This window comes from Somniosus microcephalus, chromosome 7 (genome assembly GCF_052327205.1).
Source record: "Somniosus microcephalus isolate GS21.2 chromosome 7, FLI_Smic_1.0, whole genome shotgun sequence".
NCBI lineage: Eukaryota > Metazoa > Chordata > Chondrichthyes > Squaliformes > Somniosidae > Somniosus > Somniosus microcephalus.
The window spans coordinates 265,486,617-265,505,290 of NC_140993.1; the positions used below are offsets into that span (position 1 = coordinate 265,486,617).

Consider the following 18,674-nt stretch of genomic DNA (forward strand, 5'->3'; position numbering starts at 1 on the left):
TCATAGTTAATTTAATTATTGGGATGCTTTTTAAAATTTTATTTAAAGTTTAAGTAGTGTTTTGGGGTGCAGTACTTTTCATGAGTTTGACAGTCTTTACTATCAAACTTATGAATGAAGTTTCCCCTCCCCTGATTGGCTGAACAGTGCTCACCTGATCCCAGCCGGCACATCGCACTAACTACGCCGCTGGGTCAGGTTAGCACAGCGCGCCGGGATCAGAACCGGGCCACTGACAGGAAATCCACTGCGGGCCAGATGTCAGATGTCGGCGCGCAGGGTGAGCGCACATCGGGGGCTTGCACGCACGGCAAGCCCCCGACAGGAATTACTGGGCCATTGTATCAATGCACAGGTGACAACATCCGTGGATGCTCTTCCTTTCAGCGGCGTGCACTCCTGAGTGGCAGGGTGATCTCCTGTTCTGCAGTGTATAACAACTTCTTGCATTTATATAGTGCCTTTTAAAGTCGTAACGTGTCTCAAAGGGCCTTCACAGGAGTGTAAGCAGGCCTGTGCCATTAGTCTTTTTTCTTCTCCTGTCAGTCTGCAGCACATCTTTTGTTTTTCCACATAAGAAAAAGTTAGGCTACGCGTGGAATAGCCACTTTATGATTTAAGAACATAAGAAATAGGAGCAGGAGTAGGCCATACGACTCCTCGAGCCTGCTCCGTCATTCAATAAGATCTTCTAGATCAACCCCACTTTCCTGCCCTATCCCCATATCCCTTGATTCCCTTAATATCCAAAAATCTATCGCTCTCAGCCTTGAATATACTCAACGACTGAGCATCCACAGCCCACTGGGGTAGAGAATTCCAAAGATTCACAACCCTCTGAGTGAAGAAATTTCTCCTCATCTCAGTCTTAAATGGCCGACCCCTTATCCTGAGACTATGACCCCTAGTTTTAGACTCTCCAGCCGGGGTAAACAACCTCTCGGCATCTACCCTGTCAAGCCCTCTAAGAATTTTATATGTTTCAATGAGATCACCTCTCATTCTTTTAAATTTCAGAGAGTATCGGCCCATCTACTCAATCTCTCCGTGTAGGACAGCCCTCTCATCCCAGGAATTAATCTAGTGAACCTTTGTTGCACCACCTCCAAGGCAAGTATATCCCTCCTTGGGTAAGGAGACCTAAACTGTACACAGTACTCCAGGTGTGGTCTCACCAGGGCGCTATATAATAGCAGCAAGACTTCTTACTCTTGCACCCCAACCTTGCAAAAAAGGCCAACATACCAATTGCCTTCCTAATTGCTTGCTGTACCTGCATGTTAACTTTCTGTGATTCGTGTACAAGGACCCCCAAATCCGTCTGAATACCAACATTTACTCATCACTCCCCTTCGAAAAGATATTCTGCTTTTCCATTCTTCCTACCAAAGTGGATAATTTCACATTTCCCCTAATTGTACTCCATCTACCACCTTGCCTAATCACTTAACCTGTTTGTATCCCTTAGCAGCCTCTTTGCAGCCTCCTCAGCTTACTTTACCACCTTGCTTTGTATCGTCAGCAAACTTGGATATATTATACTCAGTCCCCTCATCTAAGTCATTGATATAGATTGTAAATAGCTGAGGCCCCAGCACTGATCATAAGAACATAAGAAATAGGAGCAGGAGTAGGCCATTTGGCCCCTCGAGCCTGCTCCGCCATTCAATGAGATCATGGCTGATCTGATCTTGGCCACAACTCCACTTCCCTGCCCGCTCCCCATAACCCTTGACTCCCTTATCGTTCAAAAATCTGTCTCTCTCCACCTTGAATATATTCAATGACTCCGCCTCCACAGCTCTCTGGGGTAGAGAATTCCAAAGATTCACGACCCTCTGAGAGAAGAAATTCCTCCTCATCTCCGTTTTAAAATGGGTGACCCCTTTATCCTGAAACTATGCCCCTGAGTTTTAGATTCCCCCACAAGGGGAAACATCCTCCCTGCATCTACCCTGTCGAGCCCCCTCAGAATCTTATACGATTCAATAAGATCCCCTCTCATTCTTCTAAACTCCAGTGAGTATAGGCCCAACCTGCTCAACCTTTCCTCATAAGACAACCCCTTCATCTCAGGAATCAACCTCGTGAACCTTCTCTGAACTGCCTCCAATGCAAGTATATCCTTAAATAAGGAGACCAAAACTGCACGCAGTACTCCAGGTGTGGTCTCACCAACACCCTGTACAATTGTACCAAGACTTCCCTACTTTTATACTCCATCCCCCTTGCAATAAAGGCCAACATTTCATTTGCCTTCCTAATTACTTGCTGTACCTGCATGCTAACTTTGTGTTTCATGTACAAGGACCCCCAGATCCCTCTGTACCGCAGCATTTTGTAGTCTCTCTCCATTTAAAAAATAATGTTTTTTTATTTTTCCTACCAAAGTGGATAACCTCACATTTTCCCACATTATACTCCATCCGCCAAATTTTTTGCCCACTCACTTAACCGATCTATATCCCTTTGCAGATTCTCTTCGCAACTTGCTTTCCCACCTACCTTTGTATTATCAGCAAATATGGCTGCATTACACTCGGTCCCTTCATCCAAGTCATTAATATAGATTGTAAACAGCTGAGGCCCCAGCACTGATCCCTGTGGCACCCCACTAGTTACAGCCTACGATCCCAAAAATGACCCATTTATCCCGACTCTCTGTTTCCTGTTAGTTAGCCTACCCTCTATCCATGCTAATACGTTACCCCCAATCTCATGAGCCCTAATCTTGTGCATCGTTTCCTATGACTTCCTAAGGACCAACTCTAGAGCAGCACTCTACTTTTCACATAACATGGCAACCCAACTTCCTCTTTCTAGGCCACCTATATAGTGCCATTCTCATCATTTGTGGCTCTCCGCAGTAGCTCTGTGATATACCTATCAATTCATCCAATGAAAAGCGACGAGTTAAGATAGTAACTATAGGTTTTTATTGGCTAAATAACAGAGCCCACCCTCGTGGGTGATCGGGTCCAACAAGGAGGAATACCAGCCAGTCGACCACCTTTATACCTGGGCAAGCAGGCGGAGTCATGGGCGGAGTCAGCTGTGGTCAGTCCAGGTATAACAGCGTGACAAGAGGTGACCTTGTGTAGTGATACAACAGTGTAAACAGTGATAACCATAGTGTAACGATAGTGAACGATAAAAGTGGTTTACCACATTCACCCCTTGTTTAGATTTGAGTCCGGCGGGGTGAAGTGTACTACCAGTTCGGGTATGTCAGTCTGTCCGGAGGCCTCGTAAGTCTCTCTGATCGGCGCAGCGGCGGCGGTGATGCAGTATCCGATGTTAATGCTGGTGTCTGCGTGGTCGGCGAAGGCTCGTGGGGTTCCGGCATGCCGTCTACCTGGGGTGGATTTGGGGGGGTGGTGGGGGGTAACGGTGGTGTCTCGGGTGCCCGAGGGTGCAAGGTCTCGTAAGGAGACTGTGTCCTCCCGCCCGTCTGGGTATGCCACATAGGCGTACTGGGGGTTGGCGTGCAGGAGGTCCACCCTCTCGACCAGGGGGTCCGTTTTATGGGCCCTCACGTGCTTTCGCAGCAAGACGGGCCCCGGAAAGTCAGCCATGTTGGTAGCGAGGTTCCCGTAGTCGACTTCCTGGGGAAAACAAACATTCGTTCATGGGGGGTGGCGTTAATGGCCGTGCAAAGCAGTGACCGGATGGAATGCAGCGCTGCCGGGAGGACTTCCTGCCAGCGAGAGGTTGGCAGGCCCTTAGACTTTAAGGCTAAGAGAACGGCCTTCCAGACAGTCGCGTTCTCTCTTTCCACCTGGCCGTTCCCTCGGGGGTTGTAGCTGGTGGTCCTGCTTGCAGCAATGCCTCTCGCTAGTAGGAACTGGCGAAGTTCCTCGCTCATGAAGGATGAGCCCCGGTCGTTATGTATATAGTTCGGGAACCCGAACAAGGCGAAGAGGTCGTTCAGGCATTTGATGACCGTGGTACTGGTCATGTCTGGGCAGGGGAAGGCAAAGGGGAAACGGGAGTACTCATCAATGATGTTGAGGAAGTACACATTACGGTCAGAGGACGGGAGGGGCCCCTTAAAATCGATGCTCAAGCGCTCGAAGGGGCGGGTGGCCTTGATCAGGCTTGCTCTGTCCGGCCTAAAGAAATGCGGTTTGCATTCGGCGCAGGTTTGGCAGTTCCTGGTCATGGTCCTGACCTCCTCGATGGAGTAGGGCAGGTTGCGGGCTTTAATGAAGTGGTAAAGTCTGGTGACCCCGGGGTGGCAGAGGTCGTTGTGGAGGGTCTGCAGTCTATCAATTTGCGCGTTGGCGCATGTACTTTGTGATAGAGCATCTGGGGGTTCGTTCAGTTTACCAGGCCGGTACAAGATATCATAATCATAGGTGGAGAGCTCGATTCTCCACCTCAAGATCTTGTCGTTCTTGATTTTGCCCCTCAGCTTGTTATTAAACATAAAAGCGACCGAACGCTGGTCAGTGAGGAGGGTAAATCGTTTGCCTGCCAGATAATGCCTCCAGCGTCGTACTGCCTCCACGATCGCCTGGGCCTCCTTCTCGACCGAAGAGTGTCGGATCTCAGGGCCCTGGAGGGTCCTTGAGAAGAAGGCCACAGGTCTCCCCGCCTGGTTAAGGGTTGCTGCTAGGGCGAAGTCGGATGCATCGCTCTCCACTTGGAAAGGGATAGACTCATCCACCGCGTGCATCGTGGCCTTAGCAATGTCTCCCTTAATGAGGGAGAAGGCTGCGCACGCTTCTGCCGTCAGGGGGAAGGAGGTGGACTTCATGAGGGGTCTGGCTTTGTCCGCATAATTTGGCACCCATTGGGCATAGTAGGCGAAGAGACCCAGGGTTCTCTTCAGCGTCTTTGGACAGTGGGGGAGGGGTAGCTCCATGAGGGGGCACATTCTTTCGGGGTCGGGGCCGATGACCCCGTTCTCTACTACGCAGCCGAGGATGGTGAGACGCGAGGTGTTAAACACACATTTCTCCTTATTGTAAGTGAGGTTCGGCCGTACGGAGGAATTTCCCCAGATTAACATCGTGGTCCTGCCGGTCGCGGCCGCAGATAGTGACGTTATCCAGATAAGGGAACGTGGCCTGCAGCCCGTTCTGGTCAACCATCCGGTCCATCTCCCTTTGGAAGACCGAAACCCCGTTGGTGACGCCGAAGGGAACCCTAAGGAAGTGGTAGAGGCGGCCATTCGCCTCGAAGGCGGTATACTGGCGGTCCTCAGGGCGGATAGGGAGTTGGTGATAGGCCGACTTAAGGTCGATGGTGGAGAATACCCGGTACTGTGCAATCTGATTGACCATATCAGATATGCGGGGAAGGGGGTATGCGTCCAGCTGGGTGTACCGGTTTATGGTTTGGCTGTAGTCGATGACCGGGCGGTTTTTATTGCCGGTCTTAACGACTACGACCTGGGCACGCCAGGGGCTGTTGCTCCTCTCGATGATGCCCTCCTTCAGGAGACGCTGCACCTCAGAGCTAATAAAAGCTCTGTCCCCGGCGCTGTACCGCCTGCTCTTGGTGGCGACGGGTTTACAGTCGCGGGTGAGGTTAGCGAACAGGGAGGGGGGCGGGACCTTGAGGGTGGATAGGCCGCAGGTGGTATGCGGTGGGCGGTTTAAAGGCTGCTGGTTGTCGACTGTGAGTAGGGGGAGGGGTCCACCGTATGCCAAAGTGACACTTTGAAGGTGGGATTGGAAATCCAGCCCTAGTAGGATGGCAGCGCAGAGCTGGGGCAGGACGAGGAGTTTAAAATTTTTATACTCCGTGCCCCTAACCGACAGGGTCACAACACAGTAGCCGCTGATGTCTGTAGAATGGGACCTTGACGCCATCGAGATCCGGTTGCGCGTTGGCCGGACAGTGAGGGAGTAGTGGCTCACCGTGTCTGGATGGATGAAACTCTCCGTGCTTCCGCTGTCGAACAGGCAGGTCGTGGCGTGGCCGTTTACTTCGATGTCCATCATGGACTTGGACAGGTGATGCGGGCGAGCTTGGTCCAGTGTGACGGAGGCTAGTGTATGGCTGAGCGAGCTGCTGTAGTCTGCGGGTGAGGCGGTGGTCGGGTCTGGAGACAAGGTGGCGGTCGAGTGTGGTGGACAAAATGGCGGCGCCCGCGAGGTTGAATAAAATGGCGGAGGAGATGGCCGCCCCCACAACTCACATGAGGCACTGCTGGCGTCGGTGGCCTTGATCAAAGATGGCCGCCCCCACGACTCACACGAGGGGATACTGGCATCTGTGGCCTTGATGAAAGATGGCCGCCCCACAACTCGCATGAGGCACTGCTGGCGTCTGTGGCTCTCCCCCTGCAGGCCTTAGCGAAGTGGCCTTTCTTGTGGCAATTGGAGCAAGTCGCGTTTCTTGCAGGGCAGCGCGTCCTCGGGTGTTTCGCCTGGCCACAGAAGAAGCAGCCGGCGGCCCGATCGCGGGGCTCCGATGTTGCAGCCGGTACCGGGGGTGGCGGTCCCGATCGGTTCTGGGACGCCGACGCTGAGGTAGGTCCCAGAGGCGGCGGTGCGAGGGGTATTGCGGCCAGGGTCGGGCCGGAGTCCCAGGGTCACGCAGCACAGTACCTGGAATATGCCTCGAGGTCCCGATGGGCCACTTCCAGAGAGCGAGCGAGGGCTGCAGTTGTATTCAGGTCGAGGTCCTTTGATTCGAGCAGTCTTTGCCGTGAGTAGTCGGACCGAAGGCCTTTCACGAAGGCATCGCGGATATTCCCTTCAGTATTTTCTGCAGCCGTTACAGCTTTAAAGTCACAGTCCCTGCCGAGTGTTTGTAGCGCCCGTAAAAATTCATCTACAGACTCTCCTGGCTGTTGCGAGCGGGATCTTAGGAGATGTCTGGCATACATAGAGTTTACCGGGCTCCGGTACTGTTCTTTCAGCCGGTTGAGGGCGTCCTCGTATGTAGTAAGGTCCTGGATGAGTGCCAATACTTTAGGGCTCACTTGGGCGGTCAGACCTCTTAGTTTGGATCCCGGAGGCACGCCGGATTCTCCCAGGTAGGATTCGAAACAGCTCAGCCAGTGTTTGAAGTCGAGGGCTGAGTTCGCTGCCTGTGGGTTTAGATCCAGGTACGCCGGTCGGAGGGCTCGCAGCCAGGCCGGCTGTTGTAGCTGGTCGTTTGGCTGCTCCGATCCACTCATTTCAAAATTTAGCCAATAAAATTGATATACCTATCAATTCATCCAATGAAAAGCGACGAGTTAAGATAGTAACTATAGGTTTTTATTGGCTAAATAACAGAGCCCACCCTCGTGGGTGATCGGGTCCAACAAGGAGGAATACCAGCCAGTCGACCACCTTTATACCTGGGCAAGCAGGCGGAGTCATGGGCGGAGTCAGCTGTGGTCAGTCCAGGTATAACAGCGTGACAAGAGGTGACCTTGTGTAGTGATACAACAGTGTAAACAGTGATAACCATAGTGTAACGATATAAACAGTGATAACCATAGTGTAATGATAGTGAACGATAAAAGTGGTTTACCACACTCTGAGACAGCACACCATTCTTTTTCACCGTCGCATTTAAGGCAACTGTAATCAACTGTCACTCCATTCTCCTCAACCCCTCTGCTGCTGTCAATAGTGTTGATTATTCCTTCCTCTCCAGACGTGTCTCTACCATAGAATGTTGGGATACCCTTGCAGGTTTACAGAGGTTACGCTGAGGCTTTATAGTGCATTGGTCAATGCAGCTTTGAAAAGGGATGCAAGTGAGAAGGGAATGAGCTATGAGGGGAAATTAGAAATGCTTAAGATTTATAGTCTCGAGAGCTGATGATGATTAAAGGGGTTGGAAGAGACCCTCACTGTGGTATGTAAAGTATTAAATGGTGCACATAGATGAAGTGAACCCAAAATAGTACTTTAGGGTGTGTTAGACCAGTAGGGCACAAATTTAAGTTAGTGAAAAAGAAATTTACAAGACTTATGAAAAGAAATTTCATGTCTCCAAGGGTGATCAATATTTGGAATCCATCAAGTAAAGTAATGGAGTCAGACTTTCAGGGCTTTCAAAATGCAGTTGGATGCTAGGCTGGGTGAGTTCGTGTTACTCGAACTTCTACGTCAAAAGTTCATGGGTTCAACCCAACTCCACTTGAGCACATAATCTAGGCTGACACTTCAGTGCCGTACTGAGGGAGTGCAGCAGTGTCAGAGGTGCTGTCTGTCAGATGACATGTTAAACCGAGGCCCTATTTTTGCTCTCGGGTGGATGTAAACGATCTAATGGCATTATACGAAGAAGAGCAGAGAGTTCTGGTGTCCTAGCCAATATTTATGCCTCAACCAACACCACCAGATGATCTGGTCATTTATCTCATTGCTGTTTGTGGGAGCTTGCAGTACACAAGTTGGCTACTGCATTTCCCTACATTGCAACAGTGACTACACTTCAAAAGCTGTAAAGCGCTTTAGGACATTCTGAAGTCATAAATGGCATTACATAAATGCAAGTTAATTCTTTCGTTCATCGAGGGATAAGCTTTGATGGGAGAATGGCCTTCTCTTGTCCTTGACTTTTGTTTATGGCACACAGCAGTATCAAGCAGTTGTACGTGGATGTTCACAGCCAGGCACTCGCCCGTTGTTTCTGACTGGTGCAGGACCTTCCTCTTATTAACTGTATCCCTATATACCTATAAATAGAGGAGCCATGGCCACATCAGTGGGAGCACTGGATGCTAAGTTAACAATTCTGTCTCTGGCGAGAGCTGTCTTTAATCAATGCAAGGGGTCATGATGTAACCCTCTCAACAAAACCCAAGTGGTACATTGATTACTAGTGTCTTCAGAATACAAGGAAATCAATCAAAACATTACAGTAGGATTGCACTGGTCCAAATAGAAAGATTATCTTGAGGTACAATGCGCAGCCTCCACCTCCCTCCTTCAGTCTGATGGTGGATGTTTCGGTAGGTGTAGTTGACAGTAGTATTTTTGGACTGCCCGGTCAAATGCTGGCAGATTGGACTGTTGACTTGGTTGTTGGTCTTGCGGTTTGTCCGGGACTTAATCATGGATTTAAGAATAGTCAGCACATCTTTGGATAAATAATATAGGTTTATACTTCTACAGAACAATGGTGGGTGGGGGGGGGCGGCTGTGTGAAGACTTTTTATGTGGTAGCATTTTTCAGATTGGTGACTAGTATTGAGCTAACCGTAGAATCATAGAATGGGTACAGCACAGAAGGAGGCCATTTGACCCTTCGAGCCTGTGCCGGCTTCATGCAAGAGCACTTCAGCTAGTCCCACTCCCCCTGATGACCTTAACTGATGTTGAAGTAAGCAGATCACCCAGAGCCATAGCCTGGCTGGCGCATTTAGCGTAGCCATATATTTTCAGAGTAGGGTAGGTCATACAATGGCTAGTGGGAAAACTTTAATTTTACGAATTGAAATGTTGAGAGATGGATCTGTTGGCAGCTTTTCACAATGGGAGACTTTACAGTTTCTGTCTTTGCTAACCTCTCAACAGGGAGTTTCTTGTCTGGCAAACAAAACCCAGATGGAAAGAGCCAAGATAATTGCAGTAAACCAATACATTGGAAATATCCAAATTTGCATGCGGTTGTACTATAGGTGTTTTTGCTCACTAGGGTTTTGACAAAACAAATATTCCTCGTGACAACACCAGTGGTGGTGGTGACTCCTCGGAGGTTCCTTCAGACTGAGACTCTCGTTATGATCGTAGTTTCTCGGATTTCTCAACAAGAAGAACGGGTCTGTTTTTGCCAATTGAAGGACCAGATTTGACTTTTTCTAATTGCTGCAAGGATTTGTGTTGACAACCTACCATAGCTTACAGACTGTTTCTGAATGCTGAAACTGCGTGGTTCTGGAGGCGAGGCTCTTCAGGAGATTGTCATGAAACCATTTGCTACAGTGGAGATGAATGCACCCTGCCGCATTAAAGGTCATACAGTGTGTATTTGGTATACTTTAGGCTTGAAAGTTGAAGAAATCAGGTGGCTAATTGACACATATTTTCTTAACTATGCTGTTGAGTGCCATTTTGAAAGGATATATTTTAATAAGAACATAAGAAATAGGAGCAGGAGTAGGCCATTTCGCCCTTCGAGCCTGCTCCACCATTCAATAAGATCATGGCTGATCATCTACCTCATCTCCACTTTCCTGCACTATCCCCATATCCCTTGATTCCCTTAATATTCAAAAATCTATCGATCTCTGTCTTGAATATACTCAACGACTGAGCCTCCACAGCCCTCTGGGGCAGAGAATTCCAAAGATTCACCACCCTCTGAGTGAAGAAATTTCTTCTCATCTCAGTCCTAAATGGCCGACCCCTTATTTTGAGACTGTGACCCCTGGTTCTAGACGCCCCAGCCAGGGGAAACATCCTCCCTGCATCTACCCTGTCAAGCCCTGTAAGAATTTTGTATGTTTCAATGAGATCACCTCTCATTCTTCTAAACTCTAGAGAATATAGGCCGAGTCCACTCAATCTCTCCACATAGGACAATCCCCCCATCCCAGGAATCAGTCTGGTGAACCTTCGTTGCACTCGCTCTATGGCAAGTATATCCTTCCTTAGGTAAGGAGACCAAAACTGTTCACAATAGTTCAGGTGTGGTCTCTGGGCTTTGTATTGAAGGCTAAGATCTGTGCATGCAATGCTAATGAGAATTGCTAAGTTCAACCTCCATTTTAAATGTATCAATGTAAATATTAGTAACCTCAGAATTTTGCATACGCAAGTTTTCACATTTTCGATTAGAACAAAAATATAAACTAATTTCTGCATAGGCATGTGTTTTTTTTTAAGTATTTAAAATCTTTTGACAAATTTTGGTTTATTTGAATGCGCTGAATCAAGTTATGGGCACGTGAAATACATTGAAAACGTCCAATGGTCCTGGTAACCATTTTTTGTTTGTTTGTAGGGGCACGTTGTCATGGGAAACAACGCGGTGTCGCCATATCAACAGGTCATCGAGAAAACAAAGAGCCTCTCTTTTCGGAGTCAGATGCTGGCTATGAACATTGAAAAGAAAATGAATCAAAACAACAGGACCGAGGTGAGCACTGTTAACGGCTTTAAGCGTAGCCTGTGGACAACAGAGTCCCCAGATGAGCATCTACACCGGGCAGATGTACAACAACAACAACAACTTGTATTTATATAGCACCTTTAACATCGTAAAACGTCCCAAGGCACTGCACAGGAGTATTTTAACACAAAAATTTGACACCGAGCCACATAAGGATAAATTAGGGCAGGTGACCAAAAGCTTGGTCAAAGAGGTAGGTTTTTAAGGAGGAGAGAGAGAGGCGGAGAGCTTTAGGCAGGGAATTCCAGAGCTTAGGGCCCAGGCAACAGAAGGCACGGCCACCAATGGTTGAGCAATTATAATCAGGGATCCTCAAGAGGGCAGGATTAGAGGAGCGCAGATATCTCAGGGCGGGGGGTGGTGGTGCTGAAGGAGGTTACAGTGATAGGGAGGGGGGAGACCATGGAGGGATTTGAAAACAGGGATGCGAATTTTGAAATCGAGGCGTTGCTTAGCTGGGAGCCAATGTAGGTCAGCGAGCACAGGGGTGATGGGCGAACGGGACTTGGTGCGAGTTAGGACATGGGCAGCAGTGTTGAGGGAGAGTGCAGACCATGCTACATTAGACCGGGTTTGGTAAATTACAATTAGTTAATTACCTATTCTTAAACGCTACCTTTAATCCCACCTGTTCTTTTACCTTAAATATGTTACCACTTTTAGTCCAAAATTGTGAACATTTGTAGACCACAGAAATCATACAGCGCAATACAGGAGACTTTGGTTTATCCGGAGGTTGTATGTCCAGAAACCTCGATCTACCGGCAGAAATCAGGAGCCGTTCTGTTAGGTTGTTTTTCTTCTCGTGGCTTTTTTTTCCCCAACAGTCAGGCTTTGGAAAGTCTCTCTGAAGCTGTTGCTAAGCTACAGAGACGCTTCCAAGGTACGGGCCGACTGTTTGAAGCTGTTGCTAAGCAACAGTGTTTGTTGTCAGATACGGAGATGAAAATCTCCGTATGCTTCAACGTTAACTTTGTATGTCCGGCAGTTTTGATAGATCGGCAACAGCTCGGTCCCGTCGGTGCCGGACATAACAAAGTTTCCTGTAGTTATAAATAGCAATTAACATTCTAAAACTGTGATCACTAACCCCTGCTAAAAGCCTGCAGATTGAACTAAATCCATGTTCATCAATTAGCACAGAGATAATAGAGAAAAAGAAATTGCAAAAAATCTAAATATGGCCCTTTCCATTTATAAATGGTATTGTCAAGATTTGGATAACAGGTCTCAAACAATTTTCACCACAGTGCAGCAACTAGTGTACTGTACATTCTCCCTGGAGATTCTCAATCATCCTTTCAGTTGCAGCTTTTTGGATGCACCCATTTTATGTTTGAAAAATAATGAGCAAAATTGCTCACTTATTATGTTCTCTCTTAAATTGGATCTCGCACACATGTACAGTGACTACAGTATTTCATTTCTCAGCCGTTGGGCAAAAATGAACTTTTCATTGGGATATCAGGACACTGTACAGGCAGGAACGGTCAAATTCACCCGCACAAATTCTCTCCCTTTTTATAGTCGTTTTTTCCCCCCCCCGTGTACACAAGGGGCAGTGAGTTGCGAACCAGACATTTTTCCTCTACTTCCAGCCGGAAAATAATAATGATCACTTTTTCTCGCTCTCTTCATTTGGCTACTGATAGTAGATCTAGCGATGAAGCCTCTGCGAATCTGAGGCGCTGTTTACCTAGGGATTTCCCAGAAAGGCTGAGCTCCGTGCAACCCTCCATCCATATTAAGTTATTTGCTTGCGTGTCTGGTTCTAATAAGCAGTAACAAAGCTGAGCTTCATAGTTATGTAAAGCTGAATTTGCTGTGATTGATTATCAAGTACAAAGTGAAATAAGTGTGACTATCGAAAAAACATCTGTAAGCTGCTTTGGGGAATTTGAATGGCAGGTATTAAAAGGGAACTTCAGAAACAAGTACAATGAGTGATGTGTACATCGGTTCCATGCATTTTAATAAAAACATTAATATCTCTGGTCTGCCTCGCCACTGGAGCGCTCTCCACGCCCAGTTCACTTTAGCAGATCTGATGGGACGGTGACGAGATTCAATGCCAGTGAGGATAGAGGATTGGTCATGATGATTAAATACTGGTGTCAGAAGACTCTTGTTTTCCTTCACATTGTTCTCTGTCCTGGCGGGAATATGGTGTTGTGTTGTGTGGTGGGGGGGAGGGGGCGGTAGTTTGGGGGTCGAGGGGAAGCATGTGAACAAGCTGTGCAGTCAACAAAACAAGCTCCAGCTGTGCTGAGAAAGGAATACTCTTTGCCATGTATTTTCCCAGTACAGCCAAAATGGGCATGCTTGTAATTGCCGTACATCCTCATTTGTTCAGTCTCCATGCGCCAATTAGAAGGCTGCCACCTAGAAGGAAGGAAACACTTCTGAGACACATCTGTTGTGCAAGCACGGACCTTCCACCAGGCCCTACTCCAAGTTTTACTTCACTTCTTCCTCAGTCAATTCATCTTGCGTACAGTTTCTTTCTTTCTACAGCCTTTTTAAAGTTTGTGAAGGTTTCCATTGTGCTTTTGTCTTCTGCGTAGTCATCAATGTTGACTTTCAATTGCAGATCATATTTTGTGTCTTGCTTATTGAGAGAGAGAGGGGGCAGTTAACATTTTTGGAGGGGTTCTTTTTTGTTTTAAAATCTAGATATTTTTGGCTTCTAGGCGGACACTCCAGTGCAGTACTGAAGGAGTGCTGCACTGTCAGAGGTGGCGTCTTTCGGATGAGACGTTAGACGGAGGCCCCGTCTGCTCTCTCAGGTGGACATAAAAGATCCCACGGCACTATTTCGAAGAAGAGCAAGGGAATTATCCCTGGTGTCCTGGCCAATGGTTATCCCTCAATCAACATCACTAAAACAGATTAACTGGTCATTATCACATTGCTGTTTGTGGGAGCTTGCTGTGTACAAATTGGCTGCCGCGTTCCCTACCTTACAACAGTGACGACAATCCAAAAAGTACTTCATTGGCTGTGAAGTGCTTTGGGACGTCCTGAGGCTGTGGAAGGCGCTGTCGTAGTGCAAGTTCTTTTTCTTCTGTGTTTGGCAATGCTCGTAGGTGAGTCCTAACAGCTCATGTCCCAGAGAGAGCGTTTTCACTTGCCCAGATATTTGTCTAAGTTCAGAGTGTGCCCAAGGAACAAACAGAAAATCCTCGCCAACTTATTTTGGTTCCTGGTACAGCCAAGGGGTCTTGTGATCTGCCTCTCTAGAAGGTGGCTGAATAACATCTTGCTTCAGCTTCAAATGCCAAATAAATTAATGAAGTACTAAAGAACAAGCAGTAACCTTTTTATCGTAATCCTTGAGCTTAGCTAGATCTTTATGAACTGGAAAATAATAGTTTGCAACTGTTCTGCTAAACTGGGATATAACTAATATTCTCCTCTCCTCTCACCATTTATGGAAGCTATTTGGCCGGCTTTATTTGAGTTGAATGAAAGTTGCTAAACGCCCTTTATGACTAGGACCAAGCAGATTTAAGTAACCTGTGAATTTTTATTTTAAAACTGCTAATTAGACCTATATGAACAAATCTGATATGCTTGTATTTGACTTGAATGGCTTGGTCCCTCCTCCAGCGATCAAGCACAGAAACACTGCCAAAATGATGTAACCACCAGGCAATGTAGCGTGTTCATTATTTTTATGTTTTGGCATAGAGATGAAGTGTATCTATTGAACTAAGTGAACCTGGTTGTAAGTATTGTATGTTCACTTTACTGTGAAATGAAGCAGCTTAATGATTCAAACCGAACTTTGTCTCATCTACTGTTAGATCATCTAGGGTCCAGTTTGTTTAAGTAGATATCGGCCAGTATGAATCTACTCTCAAAAGTAAGGTCCTCAGACCACTTCTAGGAGTGCCTAGTGCCACTAAACCCAAGAAGATCATAGACTCATACAGCATAGAAGGAGGCCATTTGGCCCATCATGCCTATACCAGCTCATTTAAAGACTTAGCCAATTACAGGAAACTTCGCGATATCCGGGACCGGCGTGATGCCGATCTATGAAAACTTCCGGACAGACCAGCGCTAATGTTGAAGGATACGGAGGTTTTCATCTCCGTATCTGACAACAAACACTGTTGCTTAGCAACAGCTTGTAAACAGTCGGCCCGTACCTTGGAAGCGTCTCTGTAGCTTAGCAACAGCTTCAGAGAGGCTTTCCAGAGACTGACTGTTTTAAAAAAAAAAAAAAATGCTAGGAGAAGAAAAAAAAACCTAACAAAACGGCTGCTGATTTCTGCCGTTAGATCGAGGTTTCCGGCCATACAACCTCCGGATAAACCAAAGTTTCCTGTAGTGCCACAGCCCTGCATAATTTTCCTTTTCGCTGATATCTATGATAGACCCAAATTCACAACAATATACCAGCTTCCTTCCTTCCTCCTTGGACCTTTCTTGAATTTGTTGCACTTCACACTTTGTCATGTTTGTGTTTCTTGCCCATTAAGAAATTGGGGGCTTTGCTACCACATGTTATGTATTCCGGACAAGGAAAAAGGCCATTGGGCCCATGTGCGTTAGCCCCATTTCTGACTGGATTTGTCCTTCCACCCCGCCCACCTCTTGGGAGAGGCAAAAAACATAGAAATCAATTCAGGGAATCTGTCAAAACTTCTTCAACCCCTCAAAGGTGATCAAGCAAGCACCAGGAGGCCCGGAAGTTGTTGGTTATTACCCAAAATCTTATCGTTCCTTCTGCCGTAGTCTCGTCCTTTTCCAGGCATGAGTCCAGTGCCAGTTTGAGATCCATTGTGCGATAGCAGCCTTGACACCACGGGATTTGATTTAGTCCGCGTCCCTCGTCGCACTTTATCAGAGGATTTTTTGAAAATCAAAATCTTTGCTAAGGAGCTGTGCCGTCATACCAGGTATCCTTCACCGTGAAGACTGGGCACAGATTTTTCTGAAAACCTGCGAGCTTTTGGTTTAAATGACACTTTCTGTTGGGTTAGTAGCTACATAACGTGTAATTGTCGACAAGGTTGTGTGGATGGTTTCCCCACGTAGCAAGTTGGTCTTGTTGAAGCTGCTGAGGACGTGTATCGTGCAGGCGGGTGACTTTCTAGCAACATAAGAACAGGAGGAGGCTATTCAGCCCCTCGAGCCTGTTCCACCATTCAATCATATCATGACTGATCTGTATCTTAACTCCATCCACCCGCCTTAGTTCCGTAACCCTTGCCTAACAAAAATGGGGGAAGGAGGAGGGAGAATCTGAGGGAGAGTTACGTTGCACCTCTTTTAGATACCGTCTTGCACTGTAACGGTGACTACACTTCAAAAGTACCGTATTGGCTGTGAGGCGCTTTGGGAAGTTCGGAGGTCGGGAAAGGCACTATTTAAATGCAAATTCTTTCTCTTCTCTCATTGAGTGGCAAATTCAAGAGTTGCCCCGACAGAGGCCAGTGACAGATGGACTGCCCCAACTCTTATTTTAGCAGCTCAGTGCCGGCGCTGCATCACGGAGGGTTCATTTCAGCATATTGGTCTTGTCTGAGTGCTGCTTCGACTATGAGATCTTGGCTCTTAAGGAAGCAGCTACTTTAAATTAAAGTAACCATTTATATTGATAGGACTGGTTTTAACAACTTCATTAAAGAGTAAATAGGGCCCTAAATACCCCAATTCACTCCGCTCTCTTTTATAAATAGATAATTGTATTTACGAATTCATTGTTCAGTCCTTGATTTCTGACAATGGTGCGCATTTTGTGGAGGAGGTGACCAAGAGTTATCACTAAGGAGTCCTCTTGAATATTGAAGATGTGGGAAGGTTGAGCATTGTGGTGCTGGACTGTATGTAAATCACCTCCTTTTCTTAACTCTGACATTCTTATGTTCTTGCTTGAGACATTTCACACACCATCCCGACTTGGACATATCCTGGCCATTCATCGTCGCTGGGTCAAAATCCTGGAACTCCCTACCTAACTGCACTGTGGGGGCAACGTCACCACACATAGAAACATAGAAGAACATTCGGCCCCTCAAGCCTGTTCCGCCATTTAATGAGATCCTGGCTGATCATCCAAATTCAGTACCCTGTCCCTGCTTTCTCCCCATATCCCTTGATCCCTTTAGCCTTAAGAAATAAGCCATTTGGCTCGAAGGGCCGAATGGCCTACTCCTGCTCCTATCTTCTATGTTTCTATATCTAACTCCTTGAATATATTTAATAAGTTGGCCTCAACTGCCTTGTGTGGTAGAGAATTCCACAGGTTCACCACTCTCTGGGTGAAGAAATTCCTCCTCATCTCTGTCCTAAATGGCTTACCCCTTATCCTTAGACTGACCCCTGGTTCTGGACTCCCCCACGGACACGGACTGCTGTGGTTCAAGAAGGTGGCACGCCACCACCTTCTCAAGGGCAATTAGGGATAGACAGTAAATGCTGGCCTCGCCAGCGACGCCCACATCCCGTAAAGTAAAATAAGAAACATTTATGTCATCATCTGCAATTGAAAGTGGCCTTTCCAAACCAATTGGCCAAAGCACTCCTGTGCCTGCCTATTCTTGGGGTATTGATGTAAATCAGGGAATTATCTTGAGACTAGCGTGTTAACCTGGGATTCTGGTTATAAGGGAGCAGGACCTGCGTTGTATGCTTCTATTGGATGATTCTCGACACTGATTAGAATGTAATGCTGGCGGTCCAGCTCCACAACCTGTTTAATGTTACAGTACATCACCCCGAGCAGTCTGATTTCTACCATGCCTCTCAATTTGTATGATTTACCAGATGTAAAAATAGTTCACAATATAGTCACCTTGCTCTTAAATTAATGCATTTTTAACAGCAAGGGAGCTTTTTATTCCCCCTTTTTTTAAAAAGGTGGATTTCATGCTTCACTTCACTTTAATATGGGCATTTCTAGATTTTGTGTGCTGCCAGGAAGCAAGAATGTTCTGATCAACATTTCTGCCTTTCTCCCACTGGCTTTCACCTCGAGGGGAATTCTAATGTTGCTCAGTTTCCTGAAGTGTAAACACTGATGAAAAAACAAACAGCAAATCCCCAACTTATTTATGTTCATCCCTTGAGCCTTTGGGGGGGGGGGGGGGATGCAATTCATGTTCTGGAACTCTATAGAATCTCACAGCGCGTTATTCGGCCTGTGCTGGCTCTTTGAGAGAGCTACCCACTCCCCTGCTCAATTCCCCACAGCCCTGCAAACTTTTCCTTTTCAAGTATTTATCCAATTCTCTTTTGAAAGTTACTGTTGAATCTGCTTCCACCACCCTTTCAGGCAGTGCATTTCAGATCACCATAACTCGCTGCGTTTAAAAAATAAAAAAAATTCTCATCTTCCCACCCCAGGCTTTTTTTGCCAATTATCTTAAATTTTGCGGCTACAGGAAACTCTTTTTGCACCGGCGTGGTGCCGGTTTATCAAAAAGTCCGGATTACAGAGAGGTATAGTAAAAGGTACGAGAGCTCTGTACACAGCAACAAATCCAGGCTTCCCTGTTGCTTAGCAACAGGTGCAGGAACCCCGTTTACACAGCCACAGAGCCAGGAACGGCCACTAATATGAAGTAAAACTTACCTGAACCTACTCCTGAATT

General features: G+C 46.9%; 1 protein-coding gene across 2 annotated transcripts in view; it reads left to right on the plus strand.

The window, feature by feature from the left end:
- LOC147115297 (eukaryotic translation initiation factor 3 subunit E) overlaps positions 1 to 18,674 on the plus strand; it is a 178,107-nt gene that overhangs the window by 148,979 nt on the left and 10,454 nt on the right. Inside the window, exons 12-13 of one of the 2 annotated variants that reach the window (XR_015079108.1) lie at positions 1,018 to 1,110; positions 10,903 to 11,026. Coding sequence is in view for 1 of the 2 variants with exons in the window: in XM_085993719.1 (XP_085849845.1) it covers positions 10,903 to 11,037 (135 nt within the window). In the remaining variant the exon portion in view is untranslated. Of the gene's footprint in view, positions 1 to 1,017; positions 1,111 to 10,902; positions 11,038 to 18,674 lie in introns of those variants that run through there. The other variant, XM_085993719.1, reaches the window with a different exon arrangement.